The 15689-nt window shown below is 46.3% G+C and overlaps 1 protein-coding gene across 10 annotated transcripts in view; it reads left to right on the forward strand.

Annotated features, from left to right (window-relative positions):
- HDAC5 (histone deacetylase 5) overlaps positions 1 to 15689 on the forward strand; it is a 2156790-nt gene that overhangs the window by 1823833 nt on the left and 317268 nt on the right. For all 10 annotated transcript variants that reach the window (XM_069634322.1, XM_069634324.1, XM_069634323.1 and 7 more), the window contains one exon: positions 4187 to 4274. In XM_069634322.1, coding sequence (XP_069490423.1) covers positions 4187 to 4274 — 88 coding nt within the window. The remainder of the gene's footprint in view (positions 1 to 4186; positions 4275 to 15689) is intronic.

The following is a 15689-nucleotide window of genomic DNA, read 5'->3' on the forward strand; positions in this document are numbered from 1 at the left end:
AGAAGAGTGACTGAAAGAGTGAAAGGAGGGTGACTGGAGAGAGAAAGAGTTGTGAGGAGTGTTGAGGAGGGCAGTGAAGTGGAATAGCATTGCAAGGACAGAGGGAGGTAGAGAAATGGAAGAAAAGGAGGAGTGTACACGACAGGGAGTGGAAGGCTAGAACATCAGGGTGAGGAATAAGAGACTGAGGGACGACAATCGATTGAGACCTGGGTGATTGGAAGGCACCACTTCTTGATATCATTCTGCTTGAGGGATTCAAGGTTAGGTTTCACTTAGAAGACCCCTGAGGGAGTAATACAGATAAGGTGGTTGTCTCTAGGCTGTCGCCATCAGCCAGCCAGACTGTAGACAGAATGGGTTACCAATCTCTAGTAACCACCTTGGGTTCTATGGAAGTCTGGGGCTAGGGTGGAGGGAGACCCGGGAAGACTGGAGAGAAAGAGGGGCAGCTGTTAGGCCCTATTCAGGATCTAAATAAAATCCCATTAACCATATTTGGGAGTTGGTGTATACTTGAGGCCATCTGTGACAGGGGACAATGGATGAGGCCACACTCGGGATGTCCTAATCTGATCCCACCTAGACAGCAGCCCAAGTGGAAGATCCTGGTAGGAAACGGTGAGATGCAACAGGAAACGGGCCAAAAACCAATCCAATCGTGGATAGCCACTGGCAAATTCTTGAGTCCAAAAGAGAAGAAAAAGAAAAAATCATCTCATAATGCATAACACAACATAAATAAGAAGAAAAAGTAGGAGAGAAAATTGAAAAGAGACCAGAAGAGAAAGAAACAGAAGAATATCTAACTATCATTTGGTAGTGCAATTTATGAATAATCAATAAACACATCCCCACGTGTTTATTGATCTTGGCTAGCATAAGAGCAAATCAATACATTTCAGGGTAATAGTGAATTTGGACAAAACACACCAGCATATTGAGTCACCGTGAGACTTTAACCATACACATTGAGAAAGATCCCCCATATGTCCATAAACTTTTCAGTCTCTCCTTTCAATTTGAAAATTGCCTTTTCATAGGTGGAGATCGTAACCAGCTCATCCACCCACTCATCGATGCAGAAAGAGCTGGGTGACTTCCAAGCCCTAAGGATCATCTTTTTCGCAATCATACAGGCCCTAAGGAACCACATTTTCTTTCTAAAGTCAACATCCTCAATGATACATCGCCCAGTACTAAGAGAGACGCAACCATTGGAATGGTGCAGCTCAACACCAAACCTAATCTCTCACAAACTCCCTCCCAGAATACCTTAGTCTTGGGACAGAACCAGATCTGATGACTTAAAGTACCTCTTGCTTGTTTGTATTTCCAGCACAGATCATTTTCAAACAAAGGCAGGTTACGGAGCCTGCGACTTTGAATGAGATGCAGAAGGCCAGTGCTAGACGCCGGAGGGCAGGTGTGTATAGCCATGAAGAAAGAATTACGAGGAGGGAACTATGTACTTGGTGGTGGCATGACTGTGGTTACATAGTGGTGGGCAGGATGCCCAAATAGCAACGCTGAAATATCCGTGGCAGGAAGTGTGAATAGCTTCCGATTACCTGTGTATGGCAGGAACCTGATGAGGAAATGGGAAACAGACAAGCGAGAAGAGAGAGAAACCGTACCTGAGCGAAAGCAGAACCCTTCAACCTTTCTATGCATCATGAGAGATATCGGGGGGACTGGGAGAAGCGTGAGGCTTCCGGGGGACCATTATATGTGTACAGAAATGCCTCCCAGTCCTAAGGACAAAAGAGTAAATATAAGACTGTGTAATTGGAACTGCTAAAAACCAGAGAAAGAAAATAACAAATAACCTGGTCGGGTAAGACCGGTATCATATGAAGAGAGAAACTCTGCCTAGTCCTGAGGACGAGATATCATTGAAGAAACGGTTAACAAGAAAAGTGTGTATAAAAGAGGCATTTACCCATCACAGGTGGGGAGCCAACTGAGACTGGAAGCAAAAACCCTGGGAGGAAGTGAAAACGACTATTGCTTCTGAGTTGAGGACTGGAGAAACTCCAACCTAGAAACACATAACGAGAGAAGGGAATTAAAACTAGCAAGATAAAAAGATAAGAGAAGAGCGGAATCCTTGACAAGGAAAGCCTAAAGGATCAAGAAAACCCCAATTTAGGAAAGCCTGAATTAACAGACTGTTAGGGGTCTATAAGTGATGATACAAGTGTGAGCAACAGTTTGAAGGTGAGATATTCTAAGTAGAGGACTACACAAAGCACGAAACCAAGAGTATTTTGAAAGAACTACAAGAGTTAATAACAGGGACTATCAAAGGAGATTATGTTAAGAAATATCTGTACCAAAGTGAAACCTGTATATAAAGAGACTATCAGAAGAGAAGACCAGGGGACGAAAAGACATTCTCTTTGCCTATTTAATTTAGTTCTATATAGTTGTAGGACCAGGTAGTTAGTTTTGACAGAGGACATTTTTACTTTGTACTTCCTGACATCTGACGAGGACCTTTACTTACTTTAGATGGGTAGGTTATTCCCACTAGCAATAGGGAAAGATTGGCTTCTTTCTCATAATTTCATTAAAACTAATCTAGAATGTCCTTAGTGTGTCAGGCTCCTTCTTCCGGCCCGCCACACCACACAATTTGCCCAGCAACAGACTTTCATGCACCTGGATCTGGATGCCCAGCCACACACACACAGACCAAACTTTTAGCCCGCAAAGGGTATTCCATATATGGTAATTCCAGACCTGAGAAGGCACGAAAAAGGCCGAAGAACAATATGGCCAAAGGGCAGGTGAACATTTCATTGCACAGCCATTTTAGAGTGTTAGCTACTCTTTGCAATCATTTGTGGTAATTGCAGAAGTGCATTACTAAAATGTTCACAACACAGTACGAAAATATCCGATGCCACCAGCCCATCCTGAACATATTGTAATTGTAACCAAAAAGCCACAAATTAAAAGGTTATAAAGATACAAAGCATCCTAACTGCACTTAACTTTAGAGTGATGTATGCAGTTGTAAAAATACAAGAAATCCATAAAGAGAGACACAGCCTCTCAATAAGTCTTATGGACTGATCACTTACCCAATAAAAATGAGCCCGACTTAAAGCAGAGAACTGTACTTGCCTCCAAATAGTCAGGTCATCAGTTAAAACAAAGCAACAAAAGAAAGTGTCCAATAAAAGTCTATGGGAGGAAAGCGGCACAAAGAAAATCTTTCCTATCTGCCATCTAACTTCCATTTGTTCCATCACACACATGGATGTGGATTAAGGTGTCTGACATGCACCTGTCCAGCCTAAACTGGATTTCATTCACTTTTTGGTTCAGCCCAGAGCTGACAAAGGTTAATGACCAAATATGGTCCTTTCTGTTGCCGAAATGGATGACTACAAACAAAGCCGGTGGTATGGTGTCTAGGGCATAAAACAAGCAGGTTACCTATTTTGTCTTCTGTAAAAAGACAAAAGGTTACGTCACGGTAGAAAACTGTGACACAAGTGTAATCGTGCAAAAAGTAAAACGCTGCCACCAGCATGCACAACACACTGTCTCAGTGACCAGACTTACCCTGGGACATGAAAAGTGAGTAAAAACATGCCCCTTCCCTAGGAGTCATGGCGACTACCAGGACATATAACATAAGTTAGAGATAAGTGATGTTTAAAAAGCTCATTTGCACATAGGTCGGACCATAGAGAAGTCAGCCAAAATACAGGGGATCTTCTTACAAAATGAGGTAAAAGCATCCAAAAGTGGATATTCTTCACACCTGAGTAGTGATATTAACATTTTAAAGGATCCCTAGCTTGTAGCTATATTGCTTGTAGTGTGAATTGTCAAGCTCCCTAAACTGGGTGAGCTGGAGATTAATCGTACAGTCATGATAAAGTGTGTGAACTGCAGGAAATATATTTAGTCCCAATCTTCGGGGACTAAAGATCACACGTTTGAGTTATGAATATTTGCACTAATTTAGATACAGGTTCTAAACGAAATCTTTCACTGCTAAAGTCTGCATCTTCTGCATGCCGCTTACTGTTGTAACAGTGATTGAAAGTTGCTCACTCTGTAATTCACAGCGAACGTCACAAAACAGGTCTGAGTGTGTCTTGCACGGCAAGAGAAATAATGAAATCCTCATCAGCTTTGGAAACTAACAGTCTCTTTTTGTTTTCAGGGGTTTCTGTTTCTTTAACTCTGTAGCCATCACTGCCAAACTTCTCCAGCAGAAACTGAATATCAACAAAATCCTCATTGTTGACTGGGTAAGAACGTTTTGGAAGTCATTGGATGGAACCTTCTCTAACAACATGATTAGAAGTGTACCATAATTAAGTGTATATTTCCCTATACAAAGCAAATTTAGAAAACGTTTTTGTGTTACTTTTGACCGCGTCCATTAGAGTTCAGTGATTTTGGCAAGTAGCTAATCCTGCTACATCTCGAAACCTCATGCCTTTCACTGACATTTTTCTTTTAAATGCATGTTTAAAAATAGTTGATTTGTGCATTGGTTTCCCCTGAATGGGTGGAAGCCCGCTTACAAACCTCTTGTAGAAGGAGGAACGTCTTCTACAGCAATTACATTACAATCTACTGTATTATATTCCAGCTCATGTACCTCTGTGAATAGAGTGGGTGCATGTTAACTAAAAGGTTTATGCTAGGAACTGCTTTCTTTCTCTAGCCTGGAGACTATTCCTTTGCCATGAGCATGTAGATCTCTTAGCTGTAGCTAAACAAAAACGTTGAAATATCACAGTACAAGAACTGCTGTCTGTTAATGATGTATCCCTCTCACAAACCAAAAGCTCATTGGTGGGGACTCCTGCAGTGACCGGAGCTGGAACACAACATAATTACATTGCACATTGGAGGGTACTCTGCTTTGAAAGGCAAATAGTCATGCAAACTCTTGGGGCAGGGGTGTGCTTTGAGAGAACTACTTGAGCTCAGCAGTTGAGCCACTGATCCGCAGATCATGCGCTTTCACAGTGAAACCAAGTGTCATCATCTTAGGCTTGCAAACCTAGTCTACTGTGCTATTGTAAACTCAAACTGTGGCTGTGTCCGACACTGCACCAGCAATAGATGTTAGTACTGTACTTGGGAATTGGTTTTGAAAAATGTTAAAGTAATCTAAACTGCAACATTCTCCAGCTGCCTCTACTGGCGCCATATTGTCCTAATTTCACCACAGCAATATTAAATTGAATGGTGATTGGAAGTAAGTGGGCCAAGTACACTGGTTGGGCAAGGTCCAAGGCAGTGGCTGTTTGGTGTTTTTCGGTTTTGTTTACATGTTTTGCTTTTCTTGCTGCACCAGGCTTGTCATTCCGGTTCATAGTGGGGTTATTGTCTGTGCATCTTGCATAATTGACTATAGCAGTGGGTCAGTCAGTCTCACTCCCTAAACACAAGGCTGAGAGAAAACTTTGTAATACTTTCCAGAAAGAATGGTAGCACAAGCAGCCACTATATATACAATTGTATATGGAAACTAATTGTGGGAATGAAGTGTACACTGAGGTTTTCCAAATGACATCTGATATACAAGGATGATACATGAACCCTGAGGTGGAATGGACCTAGCTACAATTGTATGTGGTGCATGCCCCCTTGGCATCCATGTCCTACTTCATGCACTGCCCTTGTGGAGTAGCAGATAGGGGAGGTGTACAAGAAGACATCCAGAACACATTGACAACCTGGGCCAAAGAAATGTACTTTGAGTCATGGCACCTGCCTTCACCACCCTCTACTGTCCACCTTCTTCCCCCTCTACACCAATGTAGACCTGGAGAGGCAGAGAAAGACTCATTCGAATGGATTGTGTCCTCCCACGTATTCCTCATCTTATGATAATTCGTTATCTCCAGCTTCGTTGCTCCGGAAAACATTTTTCTCGGCAGAGGGCGCTGTGCTCGAGGTCGTGGCGTTGATTGTCCCTCGACGGTCTCCGTACCGTGTCGACGTCACTGATGGTATAAGTAGCTCGAGCCGCGCCCGTTGCTCCAGTTCCGTTTTTTCGATCGCTTTGGTATTGTGAACGGTGCGCTCCGAGATTTTCTTTGTGAAAATGTCATCTTCTTCGACTCCTTCGACACCCAAAACTGGGTTCAAGAAGTGTATCGATTGTGGATCGAAAATGTCGATCACTGATCCTCACTGAGTTTGTCTCTGGTGTCTCGGTTCTAGTCAACGAGCCGACGACTGTGGTTCCTGTCAGTCCATGACCGAGAAGGCCCTTCGTGAGAGGAGAGGTAAACTGTCGGTGGGGAGGGAAGCCTCTAAGAAGGCTGTGTCCAAAAAGCATAAGAAAGCGACCGATTCGAAAGAATCGGATCGACATAGACACTCCAAGAGATCTTACTCTTCTTCCTTGTCAACAAAACTGAAGAGGAGACATAGATCTCCCTCATTGTCATCATCTTCTGAGTCGACCGAAGAAATTCGATGTCTGACAAAATCGGATTCCCCCAGAAAATGGGAGGAATTCCGTAAAAAGATGATGGAGGTTTTTGAGAATGCGGCCTCGACCCCCTCGAAAGAACCTCGGAAGAGCCATTCCTGTAAGGTCGCTCCATTGGACGACAAATAGAAGTCGAGAACTACCTTGGTAAAAGCCAGTAGTATCGAAGATACTCGAGTCGACGCCAAGTCATTGAAGGCTCCTCGTGAGTCGAAGACTCCTCGAGAGTCGAGCACATCTCCGGTGCCTCATAAAAAGCTCAAGTCATCGAAGGCTACGACGGCTTCATCGACGCCATCAGCGTCGACTACTTCAGCATCGAAGCCAAGAGCGTCTTCGACACCTGTATCGAAGTCTTCTTCAAAGTCTTCGAAGTTCCCGTCGACAACCTCGAAGGATTTTTCTATTCCTTCGAAGGAAATTGTTGAGGAAGAAAGGAGATTTACTCCGTTGCCCAGAACAGACTTTTTTAAAGCTATGTCCTCAATTTATGAGGAATCTGGCTTGGAGGAAGACGAAGTCACTCCCTTCGGAGTTTCATATGGCACAAGACAAGTTCCTGAGGAACTCATTGATCAGGAATCTAGAATGAGAGACCTGAGTGATACTCTACACTCTGCTAGTGGAATTGACACCCGCCAGAGTTAGAATTAGCCAAACCTGACCCTGCAGAACATGCAGACTCAGGGTACAGAGGTCTTATGAACAGGGTAGTAGAATACATGGGTTGGGGTAACACTTCACCCGTGTTTGAACAGGACGACATGACAGATATAATTGTCAAAGGTCCCCAAAAAGACTCTGTTCTCCCCTTTCATAGGGCTCTTCAGAGAACAGTAGAAAAAAATTGGGAAAATCCTGATAGCATTGCTGCTACAAATAGTAATTTCCCAAAGAAATACAGACCAGCTGGTACAGATCCTGAATATTTAAACAGGCATCCGACTCCAGAAAGTCTGGTTATTCAGGCTGCATCCACAGCAAAACAAACTGCATATCCCACTATCCCTCCGGATAGAGAGGACAAGAAAGTTGATGCCTGGGCCCGTAAAGTTTTCACTTCAGGTAGCATGGCCCTGAAATCGACAAATGTCACCTGTACCCTGGCCAGGTTTACCCATACCCTGTGGGACTGTATTTCGGCGGCGGCTGAGCATATTCCGGAAGGCGAGGAAAGGGAAGGCTTCCTGAATATAGTCAAAGACGGAAAGGAGGCAATGGGGGAATGTCTCCAGTATGGACTGGATACTGCTGATAGCATCAGCAGATCCATGGCTACAAGCACTGTGTTGCGCAGATTTGCGTGGTTGAGGAAGTCGGGGTTTGCACAGGATGTGCAATCCAGACTCCTTAACATGCCCTTTGATGGCTCGAGGCTATTTGGCAGTAAGGCTGACGAAAGCCTAGAAAAACTCCAGACCTCGAAAGCGGCAGCTAAATCTACATGCGCCAGCCTCAGAAAACCTATTCAGGATCATCTTCCTGGAGAGGTCGTTCTTTTCGCTACTACTCCTCATTTGGTAGAGGAAGAGGACAGGCTTCTCAAAGAGGCAGAAAAATCTTCGTGGTGGACGAGGAAGAGGTGCGAAATCAGCCTCAGGAGCGGCATCTTTGCCCTCAGCCACTCCTGCAGCCGCCTCCAAATCTCTCTGAGACCTTGCTCCACAAGACACCAGTGGGAGGAAGGATCTCTCAACATCTGAAGGAATGGCGAGGCATTACCTCAGATGTTTGGGCACTGGAAACAGTAGCTCAAGGTTACTGTCTCCCCATTCTAAAAAGGCCTCAGAATCATCCACCGGGAGCCAACTCCGTAAAAATTCCAGACCCGCTCCTGTTGCAGGAAATTGTAACCCTGCTAGAGAAAGGTGCCATAGAACAGGTACCTGTAGCGGAGAGGAACAGGGGTTGGTACTCCCCATACTTTCTCATCCCAAAAAAGGACAGAGGATTGAGACCCATCTTGGACTTAAGAAACTTGAACAAGTTCCTCAGGAAGGACAAGTTCAAGATGGTGACCCTTTCTCAGATCCTCCAGGCTCTACAACTCCAAGACTGGTTGGCATCATTGGACCTTCAGGATGCTTACTTTCATGTGCCAATCCATCCAGGGCACAGAAAGTACCTGAGGTTCGCGATTGGCAATTCTCATTATCAGTTTCGAGTTCTGCCATTCGGGTTGACCTCCGCCCTGAGGGTTTTCACTAAACTGTTGGCGGTTGTGGCAGCAAGTCTTAGGAGAGGAGGTATTCACATATATTCCTACCTGAACGACTGGTTGATCAGAGCAAGTTCTCCAGAACAAGCTCAGGAACATCTTTCGATCACCTGCCACTTCCTCCACAAACTGGGCTTCTCCCTCAATTTCAAGAAGTCCCACATGATACCGACACAGAAACTCCAGTTTATCGGAGCTGTCTTGGACACTTCATCGGGAAAAGCCTTGCCTCCTGAAGTGAGAGCTCTCCACATCCAGCAGATGGTAACGAAGTTTCAGAATGCCCAACATCTACCGGCCTTCGATGTTCTCAGGTTGCTCGGCCTCATGGCATCCTACATTTTCCTAGTACCAGAGGCCAGGTTGAGAATGAGATCCCTTCAATGGGCACTCAGAACTCAGTGGTCCCAGTTCTCAGGGAATATGTCGGATCTTCTGCAAGTCCCGAGCGCAGTTGCTCAGGATCTACTATGGTGGGCTTGCAACGACAACATTCTCAAGGGAGAATCCTTTTGGCAACCATGGCCGGAGATAACAGTAGTGACGGACGCCTCACTCACGGGGTGGGGAGCACACACCAACGATCTGACAATCAGCGGTCGTTGGTCTCCATCGGAGTCCAAACTACACATCAACCTATTGGAGCTGAGGGCAATCAGACTAGCGCTGAAGGCCTTTCTGCCTTCTGTACAGGGAAAGAATGTCCTGATAATGACGGACAACACAGTGGCCATGTACTACCTCAACAAGAGAGGAGGAGTAGGGTCACTACCACTGTGCAGAGAAGCAATGCAGCTCTGGTTCTGGGCAATACGAGAAGGAATCTCTCGATCGGCAATTCACCTAGCCGGAGAGCAAAACACGGCGGCCGTCGCTCTGAGCAGGCAGAGCACAGTCTCCCACGAGTGGGAGCTAGCTCAGGAAGTCCTTAAAGATATCTTCGCCCTTTGGGGAACCCCTCAAGTGGATCTGTTCGCCACCGCGACCAACCGGAAGTGCGATCAGTACTGCTCAAGGGAATTTCCTCAAAGAGGAGCTCTGGGAGACGCATTCGTAGTGGAGTGGAAGTTTCCACTGCTGTACGCGTTTCCCCCAGTCCCCGTGATTCCTCAAGTAATCAGGAGGTTGAGAAAGTTCAGCAAAACCATGATCCTAATTGCCCCGGATTGGGCCAGGAGAACCTGGTACCCGGACCTTCTAGACATGTCCATCTGCCCTCCAATACGTCTTCCGCAAAGAGAGGATCTTCTCTCACAAGAGGAAGGTCGGGTTCTCCATCCAGATGTCAAGACACTCAACCTTCACGCATGGTTTCTGAGAGGTTGAGATACAAGGATCTGGATCTTCCGGATGACGTAATGGAGATCTTGCTTTCGGCCAGAAGGCCAGCAACAAAATCTTTATACCGATGTCGCTGGAACAAGTTCAGTAACTGGTGCAAAGATAAGGATGTGGACCCTTTTCAGTGTGGCACCCCAATGGTGCTTTCTTTCCTACTGCATCTAGCCAATCTGGGGCTCCAGATAGGGACAATTAAAGGATACCTTGCTGCACTGTCTATTTTCAAGCGCACCTCAGAAGAGGTTTCATATTTCAAAATTCCATTGATCATTCAATTCTTAAAGGGGCTTACTAATGTATACACCCCAGTACCTTTTCATGTCCCAACCTGGGACTTAAATCTAGTACTAAAATTATTGACTTGTATACCTTTTGAGCCTATGCACTCCTGCCCACTGAGGCTCTTAACATTAAAAACTGTACTTCTTGTGGCCTTGTCATCAGCCCGCAGGGTTAGCGAACTTCAGGCTCTCTCATGCAAACCGCCATTTACTACTTTTTATAAGGATAAAGTAAGTTAAACCTTCCTTTTTACCAAAGGTAGTTTCAGACTTCCATTTGTCGCAAAAGATAATATTACCAACTTTTTATGCTCCTCCTCATCTGGGCAAAGAAGAGGAGAGATTGCACAGACTAGATCCCAAGAGGGCTCTTACTTTCTATATCTCAAGAATTGCTAAATTGAGGCAAGATGACCAACTATTTGTGGGTTATACTGGTCATAAACTAGGATTATCTGTAACAAAACGGACCATATCCCGCTGGATCATCATAGCCATAACTGAATGCTACAGGTTAGCAGGAAAAGACCCAGCAGATGGGCTTCATGCCCATTCTACAAGGGGTATGGCTACTTCTATGGCTCTAAAGAGGGGAGTCCCGGCAGCAGATGTTTGTGCAGCTGCTACTTGGAAAACAATACACACTTTTGTAAAACATTATTGTTTGGATACTGCCTCCTCTAATGAGGGTTTATTTGCCAAGGCAGTTCTGCATTCTGTCCATGAAAACTGAAAACTAATACTCCCACCTCCAAAATTACTACTGCTATGGGAGTCTATCATAAAATAAGGAATACGTGGGAGGACACAATCCATTCAAAGAACAAGTTACTTACCAACTGTAACGTTCTTTCGACTGGATGTTCCTCCCACGTATTCCTCATCGACCCTCCCATCCTACCCCGCAGTACAGTTTACGTTTTCTTACACTTTCCTCTCACGAAGTGTGCATCAGTCATGAGGCACGCCTGGGTGTTCCTCCGATATGTGTTCATCGGAAAAACAGAACTGGAGCAACGTGCACGGCTCGAGCTACTTATACCATCAGTGGCGTCGACACGGTACGGAGACCGTCGAGGGACAATCGACGCCACGACCTCGAGCACAGCACCCTCTGCCGAGAATTTTTCTTTCCAAAGCAGCGAAGCTGGAGGTAACGAATTATCATAAAATGAGGAATACGTGGGAGGAACATCCAGTCGAAAGAACGTTACAGTTGGTAAGTAACTTGTTCTTCCCATGCAGTGAGGTCAAGCTAGTGGAGAAGGACAAATATTACCCTGTAATGACATCATTGTAGGAGGATTCACCATTTAGAAACTTATTTTTCTGCTAATTGTTTAGGAATATTAATCAGTACAACACATTTTGCAACCCATTGATGCCATTCATGAATCGCTCTATTAAGATTCAGGGGTCAAAATAGGCTAATTCAAGGCTGTACAACCTGCAGCATTCCAGATATTTTGGACTAAGACTCCCATAATTACTCACTATTGACTATGCTGGGTAGGTCCGATGGGTAGGTCTGATGGAAATTGCCCTCGACTAGTTAGGTAGTTCTATCAGCAAGAACATCAAAGAGCGATGTCTGGCAAAAGACTGATAAACTCCAGAACTTGTGATTTGAGGGCGTTAGGAAAGATGTATTTTTGCAAAATTCCTTCCATTGACGTCAATGGATATTCTAGCTATTTGCTATGAATTAAAACCTGTCCTGAAATTTGGAAGCAAGTAAAGCCTTTTTGCTTTACTTCTCTTGCTCGACTTACCAATTTTGGGAACACTTGTCACCTCCGATATTTAATAATACAGGAGGACTCTGTCCTCTTCATTATATTTCTGTGTTATTTAATATAGCACACATCACCTTACAGTTCAGTGCTGCAGGACTATCCCTTTTTATTTTTCACTAGTAACAGGTTTGTTACCTTTTATGTGTTCCTAGGACAGGCTTGTGGTAGTAAACCGAATTCTATTCTTTTTCGGTGCACTTGCGTGCCCTTTTTTTTAATCTCACAAAATGCTGTTTTGATTACCATTTATTGAAAATGTCCATAACTTGAGGCTCAAGCTCTATCCTTTGGTCATCTTGTTCGTTGATCTTCCTGCCCTTTCATGTCTGGAAACACCATATTTGGCATTCACTATCGGATCAACCTGCTAAAACCTTGGATAACAGACCCTATTGAAATTTGGCTATGCTTGTGGTGGAGGATGGGGGGAAAAAACAATGTAATACCCAATAGTCTTAGGGGAAACAGCAGGCCAATCTCCCGGATTTACGGGGACAGTTTCCTGAAATCTTTTCAGAGGAACCAGAAATGGTTAAAAATGTCTTCCATTCCATTAGAACACCTCCTGGGCAACTTGTCAAACTGAAGCCCTATCGGATCCCCAAGATTTGAAGACCGGTTATAGCGGAATAAATAGAAAAGCTGCTGAAACCCGGGCTAATAGAACCACCCAGAAGTACCTGATCTTCCACTATCATTCTAGTAGCAAAGTCTGATCACTCATGGAGATTCGCACAGACCTTTAGACGCTAAACTCTATCTCTGACGTTGACAGTTATCTTATACCAAGAATCGACAAATTAATAGAAAGCCTAGGCCCAATTTATCCCCACCATGGGCTTGGTTTAAGGTTATTGGCAGGTCCCTTTAGAATCCACTGATAGAGAAAAGATTGCTTTTAGCACTGTGAAAGCATCATGAAGCAAGATATAGACAGCAGACTCAAAGTTCAAAAACAAAATGGTTTATTAAAGCAAAAGTCATGAAGGTAGAAGGCCTAACTTTCCCTATGCTAAACTGGGATTTCCCTACCTGAATATAACTAAGTGAAAGTCTGAGTCAAAGAGTTCAACTTAAGTCGATCTGTTTCCAAAACCTATCCTTGTCCTCACAACTAAAGCTAAACAATGTGTAGGTATGTCAATAATCAGAAAAAGGAAGCCACCAGGGGACACGTAGATGACGGACGCCTGAATGCGCGTTTCCCGAGCTAACGGGTCCTTTAGTGGATTGAGCCCCCACTCCTGGACCTCCTTGCACCCTAAGCAGAGAGCGAATGGTGACTTCAACCACCAGGCATAACAGGACGAACCCTGGGACGAATTGGCCCAGCGCAACCATAGTTGTAACGGATCGAGGAGCAGAGCCCAGTCACTGAGGACGGCCTCGGGATTGAGAGAGGTGAGATGGCAGAGCACAGATAAGGAGTCTCGAGGTGGTGTGTGGGCACCCGTGGATGCCCCCCACCAATGGGGGAGGACCCCCCCAGGGCGAACACCAGGCCCACTAGCAGTGAGGGAGGTGAAAGGTGTGCTGAGTGCCGTGGTGCACCCTCCCTCCCCCGCCCACCAGAACAGAGGGGCAGCACGCAGATCCGGAGAACAGAGGGCCTCAGAAACTGGAGACGAGTAGCAACGGCAGGGGTGTGAGGCCCCCTGGCACCGGCTAGGGTTGTGTGCCCGCCCAGTGTAGCAGACCTGGTGGGGTTTGAGCCGGAGGAGCGCTGAGGCCCAGAACCCCAGGGTGAGTACCGGACCCAGAGGAGATTGGGAGGTGAAAGGTGGGCTGAGTGCCATGTGCAAGGGCGTGTGCCCGTACCAGTGTAGCAGACCTGGTGGGGTTTGAGTCGGAGATGTGCTGAGGCCCAGAACCCCAGGGTGAGTACCAGACCCCGAGGGAATTGGGGAGGTGAAAGGGGGGCTGAGTGCCGTGGTGCCACCACCCCCCAAACCCCCACTGGTACAGACAAATAGAGTGCAGTTCCTGCCAATAGAGGACGCAGGGACTGAGGAAGTGGACCAGTAGCAGGGGTGTGAGGCTCACTGGCAAGGGCAGTGTACCAGCCCGATATAGCGGATATAGCGGACCAGGTGAGGAGCAGGTTGGAGGAGCGCTGAGGCTCCGAACCCACGCACAGAAGACCATCAACCCCCTTCGGAGTCGCTGCTGCTGAAGTGTGCTAGAGAACTGGTTGTGGGCTGGCCTTCGACGAAGGTGGCCAGTTGGTATATATGGGATAGTGTCAAGGCCCAAATGTGAGCACCCCAGTGTCTTGGAGGTGCCTCTTCCTGGGACAGGGTCCCCGCCGAGACAATACAGTAGGGGGGGTCTGGTGGACCTGGGCTGCCCCTGGCAGATGGCTGAGTGAAGATACAGTGGGGGTAGACCTACCAGGAGTACTGGACGGAGACTGGACTAGGCCAGCAGGAGTGGACCCCCTGAACCCAGAGGAACTGTAACACAGAGTGGAGGGCACCTGCGTTGGAAAGCAAAGTAGCCCCCCACCCCCATGGACTGGAGAACCACACTGGGGCGATTTGAGCCGAGAACCTGAGCCCCGGGCCCACGCAAAATATGGCGGAGGGGAATGAGAACTGACGTGGGGGGGTGGGGAACTGGACAAGATCAACGTGGGAATAGATCAGATGGGCGTGAGGCTACAGACAGTGGAAAACAACCAGACCTCCCTCGACATGTTGGAAACCCAAATGGACATGCGGGTAGCTGCGCTGGAAAGCAGAGAAGCTGATATCTCCCTCAAAATGGACGATATTGAAAAATGGGAGAAATGGCACAACTTAAGATTTTTTGGCCTTCCTGAGAAGGAGGGAGAGACCGAGGGAGACTTGCGCAGGCCCACCCATGGGGTTGCAAAGCTCCTCTTTGGGGATGAGAGTATTGGCAAGCCGATAATCGATAGGGTGCACAGAGCAGGTGGGGCATCCATGGGCCCGGGGTCAGTGTTAGCTCACTTTCATAACTACCCTAAGTTGAAGATCCTAGAGAAGGTGAGATCAGTGGGCTCGGTGACTCAGGGTAATGCCAAAATCACAGTCTTCCAGGACTTAACTACCCTGGCGAAGAGGTGGCTGTGTGCCCCCCTCACAAAGTGGTTGAACGAGAAAGGAATCTGGTACAGATGGGGGTTCTCCTTTTCCATCCCTTTGAAGTAGACGGATATGACTACAAACTAGTCACCGAAGAGGATATCCAGAGGGTAACGAGAGAATCTACGGGGGAAGCAGGGGCCATTCCGGAGGATGGGAAACTGCAAAGGTGGCCAGGAGATGGCACCTATAGGTGCCCAACAGACGTAAAGTGCCTGGCTCCTGAAAGTTTATGAAGCTAAATACCCTGCTAGGGGGAGATACCTGATGGGTGCCCCATGCTGAAAAGTGATTTACTGACAGGCACCTGTTAATACCCTGGGAATGACAAACCGTTGGAAAAACTTGAGATTGCATTGTTCTTTTTTGTCTTGTTTCGGCCGTGTTCGGGAGGGGGGGGGGTTTGGTGGTATCTTGAGCTAGAAGGGGACTCTTGAACTAGTGAGGTGTTTGGGGGTCAAGGGG

The sequence above is a fragment of the Ambystoma mexicanum genome, chromosome 13, assembly GCF_040938575.1.
Source record: "Ambystoma mexicanum isolate Mex_15411 chromosome 13, UKY_AmexF1_1, whole genome shotgun sequence".
Classification (NCBI taxonomy): domain Eukaryota; kingdom Metazoa; phylum Chordata; class Amphibia; order Caudata; family Ambystomatidae; genus Ambystoma; species Ambystoma mexicanum.